This window comes from Castor canadensis, chromosome X (assembly GCF_047511655.1).
Source record: "Castor canadensis chromosome X, mCasCan1.hap1v2, whole genome shotgun sequence".
Lineage (NCBI taxonomy): Eukaryota > Metazoa > Chordata > Mammalia > Rodentia > Castoridae > Castor > Castor canadensis.
The window spans coordinates 95,043,321-95,057,434 of NC_133405.1; the positions used below are offsets into that span (position 1 = coordinate 95,043,321).

Sequence of the window (14,114 nt, forward strand, 5' to 3'; positions counted from 1 at the left end):
ACTCTGGGGTTTTGTTTGTTTGTTTGGTTGGATTTTTGAATCATGGTCTTTCTGTATATCTGAGGCTGGCCTTAAACTCTTGATCTTCCTATCTAAGCCTCTCTAGTATTGGGATAAAAGGCATGCACATTATGTCTGGCTCAATTCTGGGGTTTTTCAAAAAAGTTTGTTTTATTTTTGAGCTAACATAATTAATAATATGAGGGGATTTCATTGTGATAATTCCATATATGAACACAGTATACTTTGAACAAGTTCATCCCTTCCATTATATTTTCATTACCTCCTCTCTATGCTCTTTTTCAAAGTGTTTGGTGAGTTTTATTATGGTGTCTTTGAACATATATATGCAGTGTATTTCAGTCCTCTTCTGCTCAGTATCCTTTCCTTCCCCCTCCAGTTCCTGCTTATATCCTCCAGATTACCCCCCATTATCATCATCATCACCATCGCCATCATTTTATCTAGGTTCTCCAGATGAGCAAGAACATATTTGGCTTTTGAGCTTGGCTTATCTCACTCAACATGATGATCTCCAGTTCCATCTATTTTCCTGCAAATTGCATAATTTCATTTTTATGGCATACATGTAATTTTATTTATCCATTCATTGATTTTTAGGCACCTTGGCTGATTCCACAGTTTAGCTAATTTGAACAGAGCTGCAATAAACATGGCTATTCAAGTATCTCATTTATTGATTTATACTCTTTTAGATAATTGCCCAAGAGTAGTATGGTGGGGTCATAAGGTTGGACTAATTTTTAATTGTTTGAGGAACTGCCATACTGATTTCCACAGGGGTTGCACCAGTTTTCATTCCCACCAACAGTGCATCAGGGTTCCATTTTCCCTACATCCTTACCATCATTTATTGTTTGTTTTATTAATGATTGCCAATCTACTAGAATGAGATGGAATCTTAGTGTAGTTTTGATTTGCATTTCCTTTATGGGTAAGGATATTGAACATTGCTTCATATATTTATTAGCCATTTATATTTCTTCTGAGAATTATCTGTTCAATTCATTTGTTCTTTTGCTGTTTAGTTTTTTGAGTATATTCTGGATATTCAATGGATATTGATTGTATTATCCATTGAATAACTGGTGAAGATTTTCACTCATTCTCTGTATTCTCTCTCTCTCTCTCTTTCTCTCTCTCTCTCTCTCTCTCTCTCAGTGGATGTGGGTTTGAACTCATGACTTCATGCTTACAAAGCATGTGCTCTACTGCTTGAGCCACACCTCCAGTCCATTTTGTTCTGGTTATTTTGAACATAGGACCTTGCAAACTATTTGTCCAGGCTGTCCTCAAACCACAATCCTCTTGATCTCAGCCTCCCAAGTAACTAGGATTATAGGCATGAGTCACATGTGCCTGGCTCTGGGTTGTCTCTTGATTCTAGTAATTGTTTATTTTGATGTGCAGGAACTTTTAAATTTTATGGAGTACCATTTGTCAATTCTTTCACTTATTTCTTAGGAAATTGTTGTCCTATTCAGAAAATAATTACCTATACCTATATCTTCCAGAGTTTTCTCTATCTTTTCCTGTAGTAATTTCAAAGTTTCAGGTCTTCTGTTAATATATTTGATCCATTTGGAACAGATTTTTTTCAAGGGTGAGAGATAGCGGTCTAGCTTAAGTCTTCTGCATGTAGATAGCCAGTTTTCCCAGTACCATTTGTTGAAGAGGCTGTTATTCCTCCAGTGTATGTTTTTGGCTCCTTTGTCAATGATTCGATGACTGTAGCTTTGTGGTTTTATGTCTGGGTCTTCTATTTTGTTCCATTGGTCTTTGTGTATGTTTTTGTGCTAGTACCATGCTGTTTTTGATGCTATAGTTCTTTAGTATGATTTGAAGTCTGATATCATGATACTTCAGTGTTTCTCTTTTTGCTCAGGTTTACTTTTGCTATTTGTGGTCTTTATGCTTCCATATGAATTTTAGCATTGATTTTTTCTATTTCTGTAAGGAATGACATTGGAATTTTGATGGGTATTGCATTGAATCTGTAGATAGTATATCCATTTTCACTATTTTAATTGTGCAAATTCATGAACATGGACGGTCTTTCTACCTTCTGATTTCTTTTTCAGTTTCTTTTTTCAAGGTTTTACAGTTTTCATTATAGAAGTCTTTCACTTCCTTAGTTAAGTTTATACCTAGGCATTGTTTTGAGGCTACTGTGAATAGAATTGTTTTCCTGATTTCTGTCTCAGTCTGTCTGTTCATTATTAGTATATAGAAAAACTGCTGGTTTTTGTAAGCTGATTTTATATTCTGCTATGTTGCCAAGAACTGTTTATCAGATCTAGGATAGTTTTGTTTTGTTTTTTTTTGTTTGGAATCTTTAGGGTCTTTTAAGTATAGAATCATATAATCTGCCAATAGGGATAATTTGATTTCTCCATTACTTACTTGAATCTCCTTCATTTCCCTTATGCTCTGGCTAGGAATTCCAGTACTATATGGAAACAAAGAGTAGGGGGAGTGGACACCCTTATCTTGTTCCTGACTTTAGAGGAAATTATTTCATTTTCCCCCATTTAGCATGATGTTGACTATAGGTTTGTCATATGTAGCCTTTATTATGTTGATGTACATTCTTTCTATTCCTAGTTTCTTCAGAGATTTTGCCAATTTTGTTGAATTTTGTCAAGTTCTTTTCCTGTATCTATTGATGATCATGTGATTTTTGTTCTTGATTCTGCTTATGTACAATATTACATTTATTGATTTACATATGTTGAAATATCCTTGCATCCATGGAATGAAACCAACTTGATCATGGTGTATGATGTTTTTAATGTGTTGTTGAATTCACTTTTTCAAGTACTTTATTGAGAAATTTTGTGTCTGTGTTCATTAAAGAGATTGGTCTAGAATTCTCTTTTGTTGTTTTTGTGTCCTTGTCCAGTTTTGGAATAAGTGTAATAGTGGCTGCACAGAATGAGTTTGATGGTGTTGCTTCCCTTTCTGTTTCATGGAAAAGTGTGAGGAGTATTGGTTTTAGTTCTTTAAAGATCTGGTAGAATTTGGTAGTGAATCCATCAGGTTTTAGGCTTTTCTTTGTTGGGAGACTATTATTGCTTCAATCTCATTGCTCATTATAGGTCTATTTAAGTGGTTTATACTCCCTTGGTTCAACTTTGGTAGGCCAAGTGCATTTAGAAATTTATCTACTTCTTCTAGATTTTCAGTTTGTTTGAACATAGGTTTTCAAAGTATTCCCTCATAATTGTCTAAATTTCATTGGTATTATTCAGTATATCCTCTTTTCATCTCTAATTTTATTAATTTGGGTCTTTTCCCTTCGTTTAGTCAGATTGGCTAAGTGTTTATCAATCTTATTTGTCTTTTCAAAGAACCACCTTTTTCTTTCATTTATTCTTTGTGTAGTTTTTTTTTTGTCTTCATTTCATTAATTTCTGCCTTAATGTTTATTATTTCTTTCTGTCTGTTTTGGCTTGTTCTTGTTTTTGTAGGAACTTATATGTGTAATTAATTAAGCTATTTATTTGAGATCTATCTATCTCTTTATTTTTTTTTTTATGTTGGCACTGATAGCTATATCCACTTGGCGTTGCCTTTGCTGAATTTCAAAGATTCTGGTAGGTTATGTTTTCATTTTCATTAGATTCTAGGAGCTTTTTGATTCCTCCCTTATTTCTTTATTGACCTACCAGTCATTTAACAATGTGTTGTTCAGGCTTCAAGTGTTTGAATATTTTCTATAGTTTCTTTTGCTGTTGCATCTCTGGGATTTTTAAGGAGGAATGCCTAACTCTAGAGCCCAGTCTGGATATTTAAAATCACTAGTATTTTGACATTTTTTTTTGTAACCAAAAGCCCACCACTTCTAAAATAGAATGTGTCTTCAGCCCAGAATTTTCCTCACTCCTCCTTCCACACTCTTCCTTTCCCCTTCCCTTCTGTAACTTTCTATATCATAACCTTGATGCACTTATTTAAACTCTGCAATTGAGTTTTCTTATTTGTGAATTGGGAATAATAGTAGGAATTACTTCATAGAGTGGCAGTGAGGAATAAATATGTTAATTTTGTAAAAACACTCTAAGAATGCTTGAAAACATTGTACACAATGAGGAAATGTAGTTGTATCTATATCCTATATTCAAACTTCTGGTATCAAAATTTTCCCTCTTCTTAGTTTCCTCATCTACCTAGTTGCCAAAGACCTGTTTTTTTCTCTTTATATCTGGCACCTTTTTATTCTGTCACCACCTTAATTTAGGGCAGAGGTGCAAACAATTAGCCTACAGAACAAATACAGCTCACATATGTATTTCTTTCCCCTAATTTTTTTTTAAATTCCCACTTCAAAATGTATTTTTGAACTGAAAATGCATTCCACATGGCTCAAAATCCAACATATACAAAAAGCCATACAGTGAAAACTCTCCTCTATTCTTGTCCCTTAGCTACCTGTTTTGCCTCACTAGAGGCAACTGAAGTTATTGGTTTATTGGAAATCTTTCCAGAGATATTTAAAGCATATATATTTTCCCCACCCTTCCCTTTTAAACACAATAACAATTTCTACATATTGTTCTATAATTTGCTTTGTCTACTTGAAAATATACCTTGAGCTCTTTTTATTTATACATAAAATGCCTCATTCTGTGACTGCACAGTTTTTCATTATGTGGATGAGCCATGATTTATTTAAAGTCTTCTATTGGTTGACATTTAAGACCTTTCCAAACTTTTGCAGTGTGGTTTATAATAGCAATAAAAAGTTTGTAAGTATTATTTTAGAGGGATAGGGCTGCTGTACCAAAATACCACTAACTGAATGCTTTAAACAACAGACATTTACTTTTTTTTGCAATTCTGAATGCTAGAAGTCCGAGATCAGGGTTTCAGCATGGTCAGATTCTTTTGAGGGCTATTTTCCTGATTTGTAGATGGCTGTCTTCTTGTTACGTACTCACATGACCTTCTTTGTGCAAGTAGAGAAACAGAATCCTCTGGCTTTTCTTCTTATCAAGACATAAATCCTGGCTGTGGTACATGCCTATAATCCCAGCACTCAGGGAGGCTGAGGCAGGAGTACAAAGTTCAAAGCCAGCCTGAGTTACATACTTGTCTTTTATAATGAATTTTTATTCTATTTCTCATTTCCCTTGAAATAGAAACTCACAAACAAGGTACAATATCATCAGAAAGGTCTTCAGAATGCTGAGCACCTATTTAACTTTGATTATTTGAGACTAATCATCCTAGCTCTTTAGATGCGTTTTGATTCTATTCATTTCCTTTTCCTTTTTCTTTATTGGCAATATTATGGTTTGAACTCAGGCCTTAGTGCTTGCTAGGGAGGTACTCTACTGTTTGAGCCATGCCACCAGACCTTTTTGCTCTTGTTATTTTGGAGATAGGGCTGTGCCTCTTGCCTGTTCCAGTCTGGACCACAACCCCTCCTATTTATGCCTCTTATGTAGCTGGGGTTACAGGTACATACCGCCATGCCCAGATTTTTTTCCATTGAGATGGAGTCTCACAAACATTTTTGCCTAGACTGGCCTTCAACCACAATCCTCTTGATCTCAGCCTCACAAGTAGCTAGGATTACAGGCATAAGCCACTGGTGGCCAGCTCATTTTCTTGGTTTTTTTTTAAACTAATTCATATAGGTGTATACACCAGTTGGTAGTAAAAGTATAATATGCCTTCTCCATTTTTATGAGATCTGAGATTGTTACAAATTCTTTTTGGTTGTTGCAGTGGCACTATGTTTAATTTACTTCATGGAAGAGAATGTTCTATAAAAATAGTATACAGTGATGATGAGAATCACATGTCATTTTACTTGATGTTACAGAACAGTGAATCTTTGATACTATTACTTTTTGTCCCTTTTGTAAATGGAGGCCTCAGTGCCATGCTCAAATTGTAATTCTTGGAGGTTTTGTTTTAGGTTTAATATCACAATTTGTGACAATCTTTTAATACTCTTTGCTATGTTCAATAATAGAGCTTATTGTGAAGATATAAAAATAATCTCCATTATTATTATTTTCAAGTTTACCAAGCTATTCCAAATGGTTGTAGTATTTTAAAATAATTTTATTTCATTTTTGAATTAGCACACATTAATACTATGATAATATTATGATAATTCCACATATGTGCACAGTAAACTTTGAATAAGTTCATTCCCTCCATTATATTTCCATTTTCTTCCTCCCTCCTCCCATCTTTTCAAATAGTGTTTGATGAGTTTCATTATGCTGTCTTCATATGTGTGTGTGTGTGTAGCATTCTTCCATCCTTTTCACCCTTAGTTGCCCAACAACTGACAAATTCATTTTAAGGGAGAAAAAGAGCTTTGATATTTGATATCATACTTGAATCAAATCCTAGCTCTTTCATTTACTAGTTTACGTGACTGTGGGATTGCTTTATGTAATCTCTCTGAGCCTATAGTTCCTTATGCGTTTATTTGGATTAACAGCAGAACTTTTCTGGGGGGGAATGGGGCTTAAAATTAGCATCTGAGGAAAGGAGAAGTAGGGATAACCCTAGACACTATGCATGAAATGCTGTAAAATATGAACTTATGGGAGAATGGAGATGAACATATCAAATATAATAAGACAGTTATTATTATGCTAAGTGGATTGGATCTTTAAAATGTGACTCAGTTTGTTTTTGTACTTTAGTATATGATTTTCTGACTGAAGCAATCCCAAAAATTTATAGAGGTTTTATAATTACATTTTACAAAGAATTTACATGCATTGTCATGATTGATCTTTTTTTTTAATATTCTACTGGGGGTACATTGTGACATTTACAAAAGTTCTTACAATATATCATGATTGATCTTGACAATCATATGAGGGGACAGGGCTAGACTGATGTCACCCCATTTTGCAGATGAGAAAACTGAGGCATAGGAAGATCAAATGACTTGCCCCAAATCATAAAGCTCTTTTCTAGTGTATCTTATCATTTTAAGGAATAAAATACTACTACTACTATTTCAAGCTTAGCTACCTGTAGTAGTGGTGTAATACTCAATTTCATTCTTTCTGAAACTGACATTCACACATGGTATGTGCTGTCAGCCTTCACTTATTTTTGTGGTAATATGTTCTCTCCTCTTAAATTCTTGTTCCTTTTAGTAGCCCAATGCCCCCACTACCACTTTCTTTTTTTATCTTGTTCCAGGTAAGGTGGAAATGTGTGCTACAGGGGTTTCCTGTCTTGAGGCTCCCTTCTGAATGCTCACTGTGGTGGTTGGACTAGGTAGTTCACTCTCTGGCTTTTGTGTATGTTGAAATACTTGATAGGAAAATCATAAGGAGCTGCCTGCTGAGATGTCAGTACTAAGGTTTTTGTTGTTGTTGTTGTTTTGATAGTACTGGAGTTTGAACTCAGGACCTCACACTTGCTAGATTCTACCACATGAGCCACTCTCCCAGCCCTCTATAGATGGAACTGTGTGTCTTTTTTGGTACTGGGGTTTGAACTCAGAGCCTCATACTTGCTAGGTGGGCACACAACAGAATTTTTCAAGGTTAGATTTTCAGATGATGCCTATTGTAATAGATGTGAGCTTATTTGGGAGAGATTAGAGGATCTTTCAATACTCCTTTAGTAGGCAATTTGTTTCTAGTAACCATTTACCTTTAACTATGAGGTTTGCTTCAAGCAGAAGTTGAGGGATCCCACTGGCATCCAGGTCAAATAACATTATAACTTCATTATAGCTGTATTGTAGCTTCAGACTGTTGAGGCTCAAATCTCCTCTCTGCCTTTTATTAGCTGTATGGTTCAAGGGCAAGCTATTTTATCTGTCTCTGCTTCAGTTAGCTCATTTTTAAAATAGTGAATGCTGGGACATAGCCCATTGATAGAGTGCTAGCCTAATATGTGTGAGGTCCTGGGTTTGATCTCCAAAATTGAATTAATTAACTAATTAATTTAGGGAATAAATAACAGTATTTACCACTAGGGTTATGAGGATTATATGAGCTAACATATATTCTATTAATGGAGGAATACCTGACATTTAGTAAGTACTCAGTGAATGTCGACTATTATAGTTCTTTTTATCACCACTCCATTGTCAATGCCATGCTACAGAGTAACCTTAAACCTGAAGGCTTTCCTAAAGGCCCATTCCAACACTACTGTCTATTCCCCAATAAGATGCATAATAAAACTGTCTGAAAATAATATGTGTACTTTAGTGCTTCTTTGATTGTTTTCTAATAATAAAAATATAAGTATTACTTTTTTAAAGATTTATAATCTCAAAACTCTAAAATGTTGGTTTTCATTTTTTAATTTCAGCATTTCTTATTCTATCTGCTCAAGATATTGGTAAATAATTGAGTTTTGTCTTTAAACTTGTTCTTTTAGCAGTTTCTCAGAAAGTCACTTGACTTCGGGTTTTAGAAACTAGTATGAGAGCACTGTAATTTGTATCAGAGGATAGAAATTCTTCTTCTGATTCCAGCACTTCTAAATGATATGACTTTGGGCCTCCAAATAATTTATCTGTGAAATGGGAATTACATGAAAGCTGTCTCTTTCCCTATTGTAATGTTATGCACACAGGGTATTATTTGCATTGTCCAAATTCTCTATCCTCTTAAGGAACTGAGTCCCTTCTAGGCCTGTGTTGGTGTTTCCATTACCCTGCCTTTTTTTTTCTATTTCTTTTTGTGATGCTAGATATCAAACACAGTGCTTCATGCATTCTAGGCAAGTGCTCTGCCACTGAGCTGCATCCATGGAACTTCCCCCTTTTTTGAGACAAGGTTTCACTATGTAGCCCAGGCTGGCCTCAAACTCATGATCAGCCACAGGAGTAGCTGGAATTATAGGCATGTACCATCACACCCACCTGCACTTTCTTTTTAGTTTTAGGCTCTAATGACTCTGCTTTGCTTCACTCCTTAAGGTTCTCACTTTATCTCTGGACATTGTTTTCCCTTGCAAGATTGGCTAAAGGGTAGGATGTGATCTTCTTCGACACTGTTCACTTTGATAAAACAAGCAGATCACTATAAGAAATGTCTCTTAGGCAACAAAATTAACTTAATAACATGACAAAAGTCACATAATTTCATCAAATTACTATTTCCATAGTCTCTGGAATATGGTCTATTATGTTCTACATATATGAGACATTGACCCACTGGAAATGGGGCTCAGTATTCCTTCCCTATCTATTTTTTCCTGTACCTTGCCCTTAGGAGATGGACCAGAAAGTTCTTAGGCACAAAAGCTTAAACAGCCAATCCAAGCAGAATTATGGTTATTATTTCAAGTAGACAATTTTCATTTCTGATACCCGTCTGCCTGGGTGATTCACATCTCAAAGGCCCAGGCCATAAGTACTGTAACCCCTTTGCTTATTACTTCCTCCAGTGTCAGCTTCTGTGCATCTGTCTGGTCTCTCTTAGATATTTAGATCAGTATTTCTAACTCTAGAGGAAAGTAAGAGGTTTATAAAGCCCTCGTTTTAAAAAACAGTAGCCTTCTTTAAGACCTTCTGTGGGCCCTAATTCCTTAGTTTTCAATTTTGCCTGGCTTAATATTAAAGCTGCAAAAATGTAAAAAGAGAAGTTTATACACCTTCCCAATAACTCCTTATAGTCACTCATACCAACATTTAGAATGTAAACTAGAATTATCTAATGGCTATTCCATTTGGTTTGTTGGTGACTGGGCTCTAACCAGAAATGGCTAAGATATTCAGCTATCCCATTTATATTATTTGACTAAAATATTTTTGATATGGGTTGGGCAAGAAATATTTTTCAGACTCTTTGGTTATTGCTGTTAAAGCTTTTGAAGATAGATAGATATGGTTCTAGATATGGCTCTAACCTTCCTCATTCTAATGATCTTTCATTCACTGGATATTATGGCACAGTATGTAGGAGATACTCTGCTTGCTAAAAGATAGGGATACAGAGAAGAACAGGACTAAGTAATTATTGAGAGGTTTACCTAGTAATGAGGAAAAGAATCAGTATTCCTCTGTGCCAGGTAGTGTTGTAAACATTTGAACACATTTTAATTTGATAAATTCTTAAAATAAAATTGATACTATTATTATTCCCATTTTACAAGTGAGAAAACAGACCTAGGAGGCTGGAGAAACTTTGCCCAGTGTGTTACTATTAAGAGGTCGTAGAGCCAGGACGTGACCCGAGGCACTCACTTCAGAACACATGTCTTACCACACTTTGGTAGCAGTATGAAGTATACTAGAAGTGATTAGGAGATAATGAAGATCTAGGTATAAGAGTAGTAAAATGTGTTGTAGTCGATAATCAGTTGACTGAAGATATATAGAGAGAAGTCAGAGGTGAATGACCCACCAATTTTTAGTTTAATAGACTGGCTTGATGGTGATGCTAGAAATTAAGATGGGATATACAAGATGTGTACAGTTTTGTGAACTCACTGAGTATAAAGGATTTGCCTAATACCCAGGAGATACTCTTCTGGGCCAGAACTCAAGATTCTGAGGCTGAAGTGTAGGTCAGTGGTAGAGCATTTGTCTAACATTCACAAGGCTCTAGGTTCTATCTCCAGCACAATAAATAATAATGATAATAGTGATGATAACATTTTAAATGTCAAGATTATTGTGAGTACATTCACATGTACTTAGATAGAATCCTCACTTTAACACTTTTTAGACAAATACCATTTCCCCCCACTTCTTGGCAGGTAAAGAAACAAATTCATAGGCTAAAGAGCTTATCAACACCATTCTGCTTCCTAGACCCTGTCTTATTTTAATCTGTAGGATCTGAAGAAGATCAGATAAGAGATGGGTCTTGTAATTTGTCCTGACTGGAAAAATAAGGCCTAAATGAAGGTGCTGTAAATCAGAGGGAGAACTGGATTCTTTGAACCCTCTCCTATGGGTTTTTTTCTGGCAGCAACCAAGCAAGGTCTACTAGCTTTTTAATACCCTCCCCCCCCCCCCGCCCACCCACTGTGGTCTATACAGGAGGTATCTAACCTAACATTATTTTCTTACCATCACACCTCCTTTTCCCATGCTAGGAATTAGAAAATGCTTAGCCATTCTCTCTGGCACCTATCACTTCATACTTAATTACACCACAGGCATATCTCATAAGTAACCTCTCTAATTTTCCTTCATTCTTTCCAACTCATTTCCAATTCCTGTCCTTCAGAAAACACATTTCCTTGTTCTTCATCTCATACATTCAGAAATGTATTGAACACCTACCATGCATCAGATAATTTTCTAGGCCCTTGGAATATATCAGTGAACAAAACAATGAGCTTAAATTCTATTGGAAATCACAGTTTTCTGAGTTCGACACTCTATTGTTATTTTTTTCTACCCTTCTTCCTCTATTACCCCACCCCTGAAAGGCTCCATAGAACCAGTCCAGCTTGGTAGAAGATAGTTTGAAATCCTGTCATTCTAAATGGGTAAGTTGAGTTTATAAAGAAAAGGCCTTGCCAAAAATTATAAAGTATGATTCCTGGGCATCTAATACCCAGGTCAGTGCTCTCTGCTACATTTTCTGACTTTCTACGTGCCTGATTGTCTCAGAGCCCACACTCATAGTAATGTGCCTAGAATAATCTCAGAAACATTAATTATGCAATAAATGTTTGGTGGATGAATGGATGTATATGTGAAAAGTTCTACTCATTATGCATGGATCAAAGAAAAGTCATCAATTTCGAAATAAAATTGGAGATACAATATTTTTAAGTGACAAAATTCTCTGAACTCAGAAGCCTTCCTCATATTTCCAATGGATGTTTCCTTGTGTATTATTGCTGAGGGCCTACACCTTGAGCCACTCCACCAGCCCTTTTTTGTGATGGGTTTTGTTGAGATAGGCTCTCATGAACTATTTGCCTGTGCTGGCTTTGAACCTCGATCCTCCAGATCTCTGCCTCCTGAGTAGCTAGGATTACAGATGTGAGCCACCAGTGCCCAGCTGTATTATTGCTTTTTAACTAGAAATATTTTCCTCATTTCTTGGCACTCAATAAACGAAAGAATTGTTTTATGGTCATCTTTTAATTTTTGTGTTGCTGTTTTATAATTTTGTACCTTTGCTAATTGTGCATTTGTTGTATTTTAACTGCAATGTGTTTTAAATGGTTATTGTGATGTGACTGTTAAAATTAATACTTCTATGGGTTAATGTATTTGAATCTCAAACATTAACTGATTTATAGACTCTTGAAATACAACAAGGTCATAAGTGAGGGACCTAACTGTACTTAGTGTGATCTGAAATCTGGCCAATCAAGTCATAAGTATGCTGTGGATTTGGCTTTGTTACCCTATGTTTTCCTTAGCAGTGACATTAGCTTGTAGGTGGATCAAAGGAAATGTGGCTGAAGAAGAAAACTTGGTAGGTGTTTTTGGTGGAAATAACTATAATGGCTCAAAGCAGCGAGATGAGGCTACCAACCCCCTCCTTTCGTAAAAGGAATAGCTATCTAATAAAGAATGTGAAAATTGTTTTTAGTAACCTCATTTTGCTTGTAGGTTTAAGACAGGTAGACAAATATAATGCTTCTCTGGAGAGATTTGGCCCTGTGGTGTAAATATATTTACTGGGGTAAACATCCGTACAGGAGCTTAGAACTCCTTAGAGCAAGAAATGGACCAGGAAGGGAGGATTCTGGAAACTGTGGAGCTATGTTGATGCTCTTATAGAGATAGGGCAGATTCAAGTGGTTGAAAGAAACAGATTCACCTATATGCAAGTTTGGAGAAAGTAGGCAACTAGTATTGATGGAGATAAGTCAAGGACATCTTGCTGAATAGAATAAATAAGAACATTTCAATAATTTCTCAGTAATCTAGTAAGTCCTGAAAACTCTGTCCATAGAACACACAGGAATAACCAAGGGCAAATGGCTTAATATATGCATATAGTGGATTGCATCTTGTTCTAAAAGTTATCTTTCCCTTGTATCTTTTCCAGATATGGATCAGCTCATAAACAACTTGGAGGTCCAACTTAATTCAGAAGGTGGCTCAATGCAGGCATTCAAACAGGTCAGTTTTCAGGAAAATGAAGTGTTAATATTGAGCCATAATAGTGTTGAGTACCTGATAGTCATTGCAGAATTGAAGCTCATTTTTCTTTCTAATGATATATCTGGGGACTGAGAAAGGATGAAGCAAGATAGATTTCCAGGAAGCATCTGACTACCTGGGTTTCAGGTTCAACTAAGGAGTAGATCTGGCCTCAAAAAAATGTAGTCTCTGGGATCAAGCCTATCAGCACAATATTAGACCTTTGGTAGATAAAAACAGTCATCTAGCACTATCTCATGTTCCAGGTACTGTAAAGATTACATGCATTGTGCAATTCGATTTTCAAAATAACTGTTGAACAGTTTATTAGTCAGGATTTTCAAGGGAACTGTCCTGTTAACTCTGTTTCCCCAGTATATTAATGATTAATACACTGTTTAATGTGTGTGTGCATGCACGCTCACACACTTACATTTGTGTATGTGTGTGAGAGAGAGAGACTGAATAAATATAAATATAGAGAGAAATTGGCTCACATGATGAGGTGTGTCAAGTCCAAAATCCCAAAATCTAATAGGGTACAAAGCAGACTGGAGACTCAGAAAGAGCTGTGGCTCAAATCCAAAAGCAGACTGCTGGCATAATTTGTTCTTGTACCAGGCATGGTGCTGCCTTACATATAATCCTAGTACTCAAGAGGTTGAGGCAGGAGGATCACAAGTTCCAGGCCAGCCCATGCTACATAGGGAGAGAGTGAGGGATGGTGGGGAGAAATGACCCAAACATTGTATGCACATATGAATAAAAGAAAAATTAAAAAAATTTTAAAATTAAAAAAAAAGATATGCATAGCAAGATCCCATCTCAAAAACAATGAATTCTTTCTTCACTGGGGAAATCAGTCTCAGTCTTTGTTTAAAGGCCTTCAACTAATTCAATGAAGCACATTCACATTATGGAGGTCAATGTGTTTTATGCGAAGTCCAGTGCTTTAAATATTAGTTTCATAAAAAATCAGAAATATCCACAATAATGTTTAACTAAATATTTGGGATTGTGGCCCAGC

General features: G+C 35.7%; 1 protein-coding gene across 11 annotated transcripts in view; it reads left to right on the forward strand.

Annotated features, from left to right (window-relative positions):
* Nucleotides 1–14,114, forward strand: part of Klf8 (KLF transcription factor 8) — a 211,816-nt gene that overhangs the window by 166,846 nt on the left and 30,856 nt on the right. For 9 of the 11 annotated variants that reach the window (XM_074064270.1, XM_074064276.1, XM_074064268.1 and 6 more), the window contains one exon: nt 12,993–13,066. The exons of the other annotated variants lie outside the window; for them this stretch is intronic. In XM_074064270.1, coding sequence (XP_073920371.1) covers nt 12,993–13,066 — 74 coding nt within the window. The remainder of the gene's footprint in view (nt 1–12,992; nt 13,067–14,114) is intronic. 11 annotated transcript variants of the gene reach the window in all.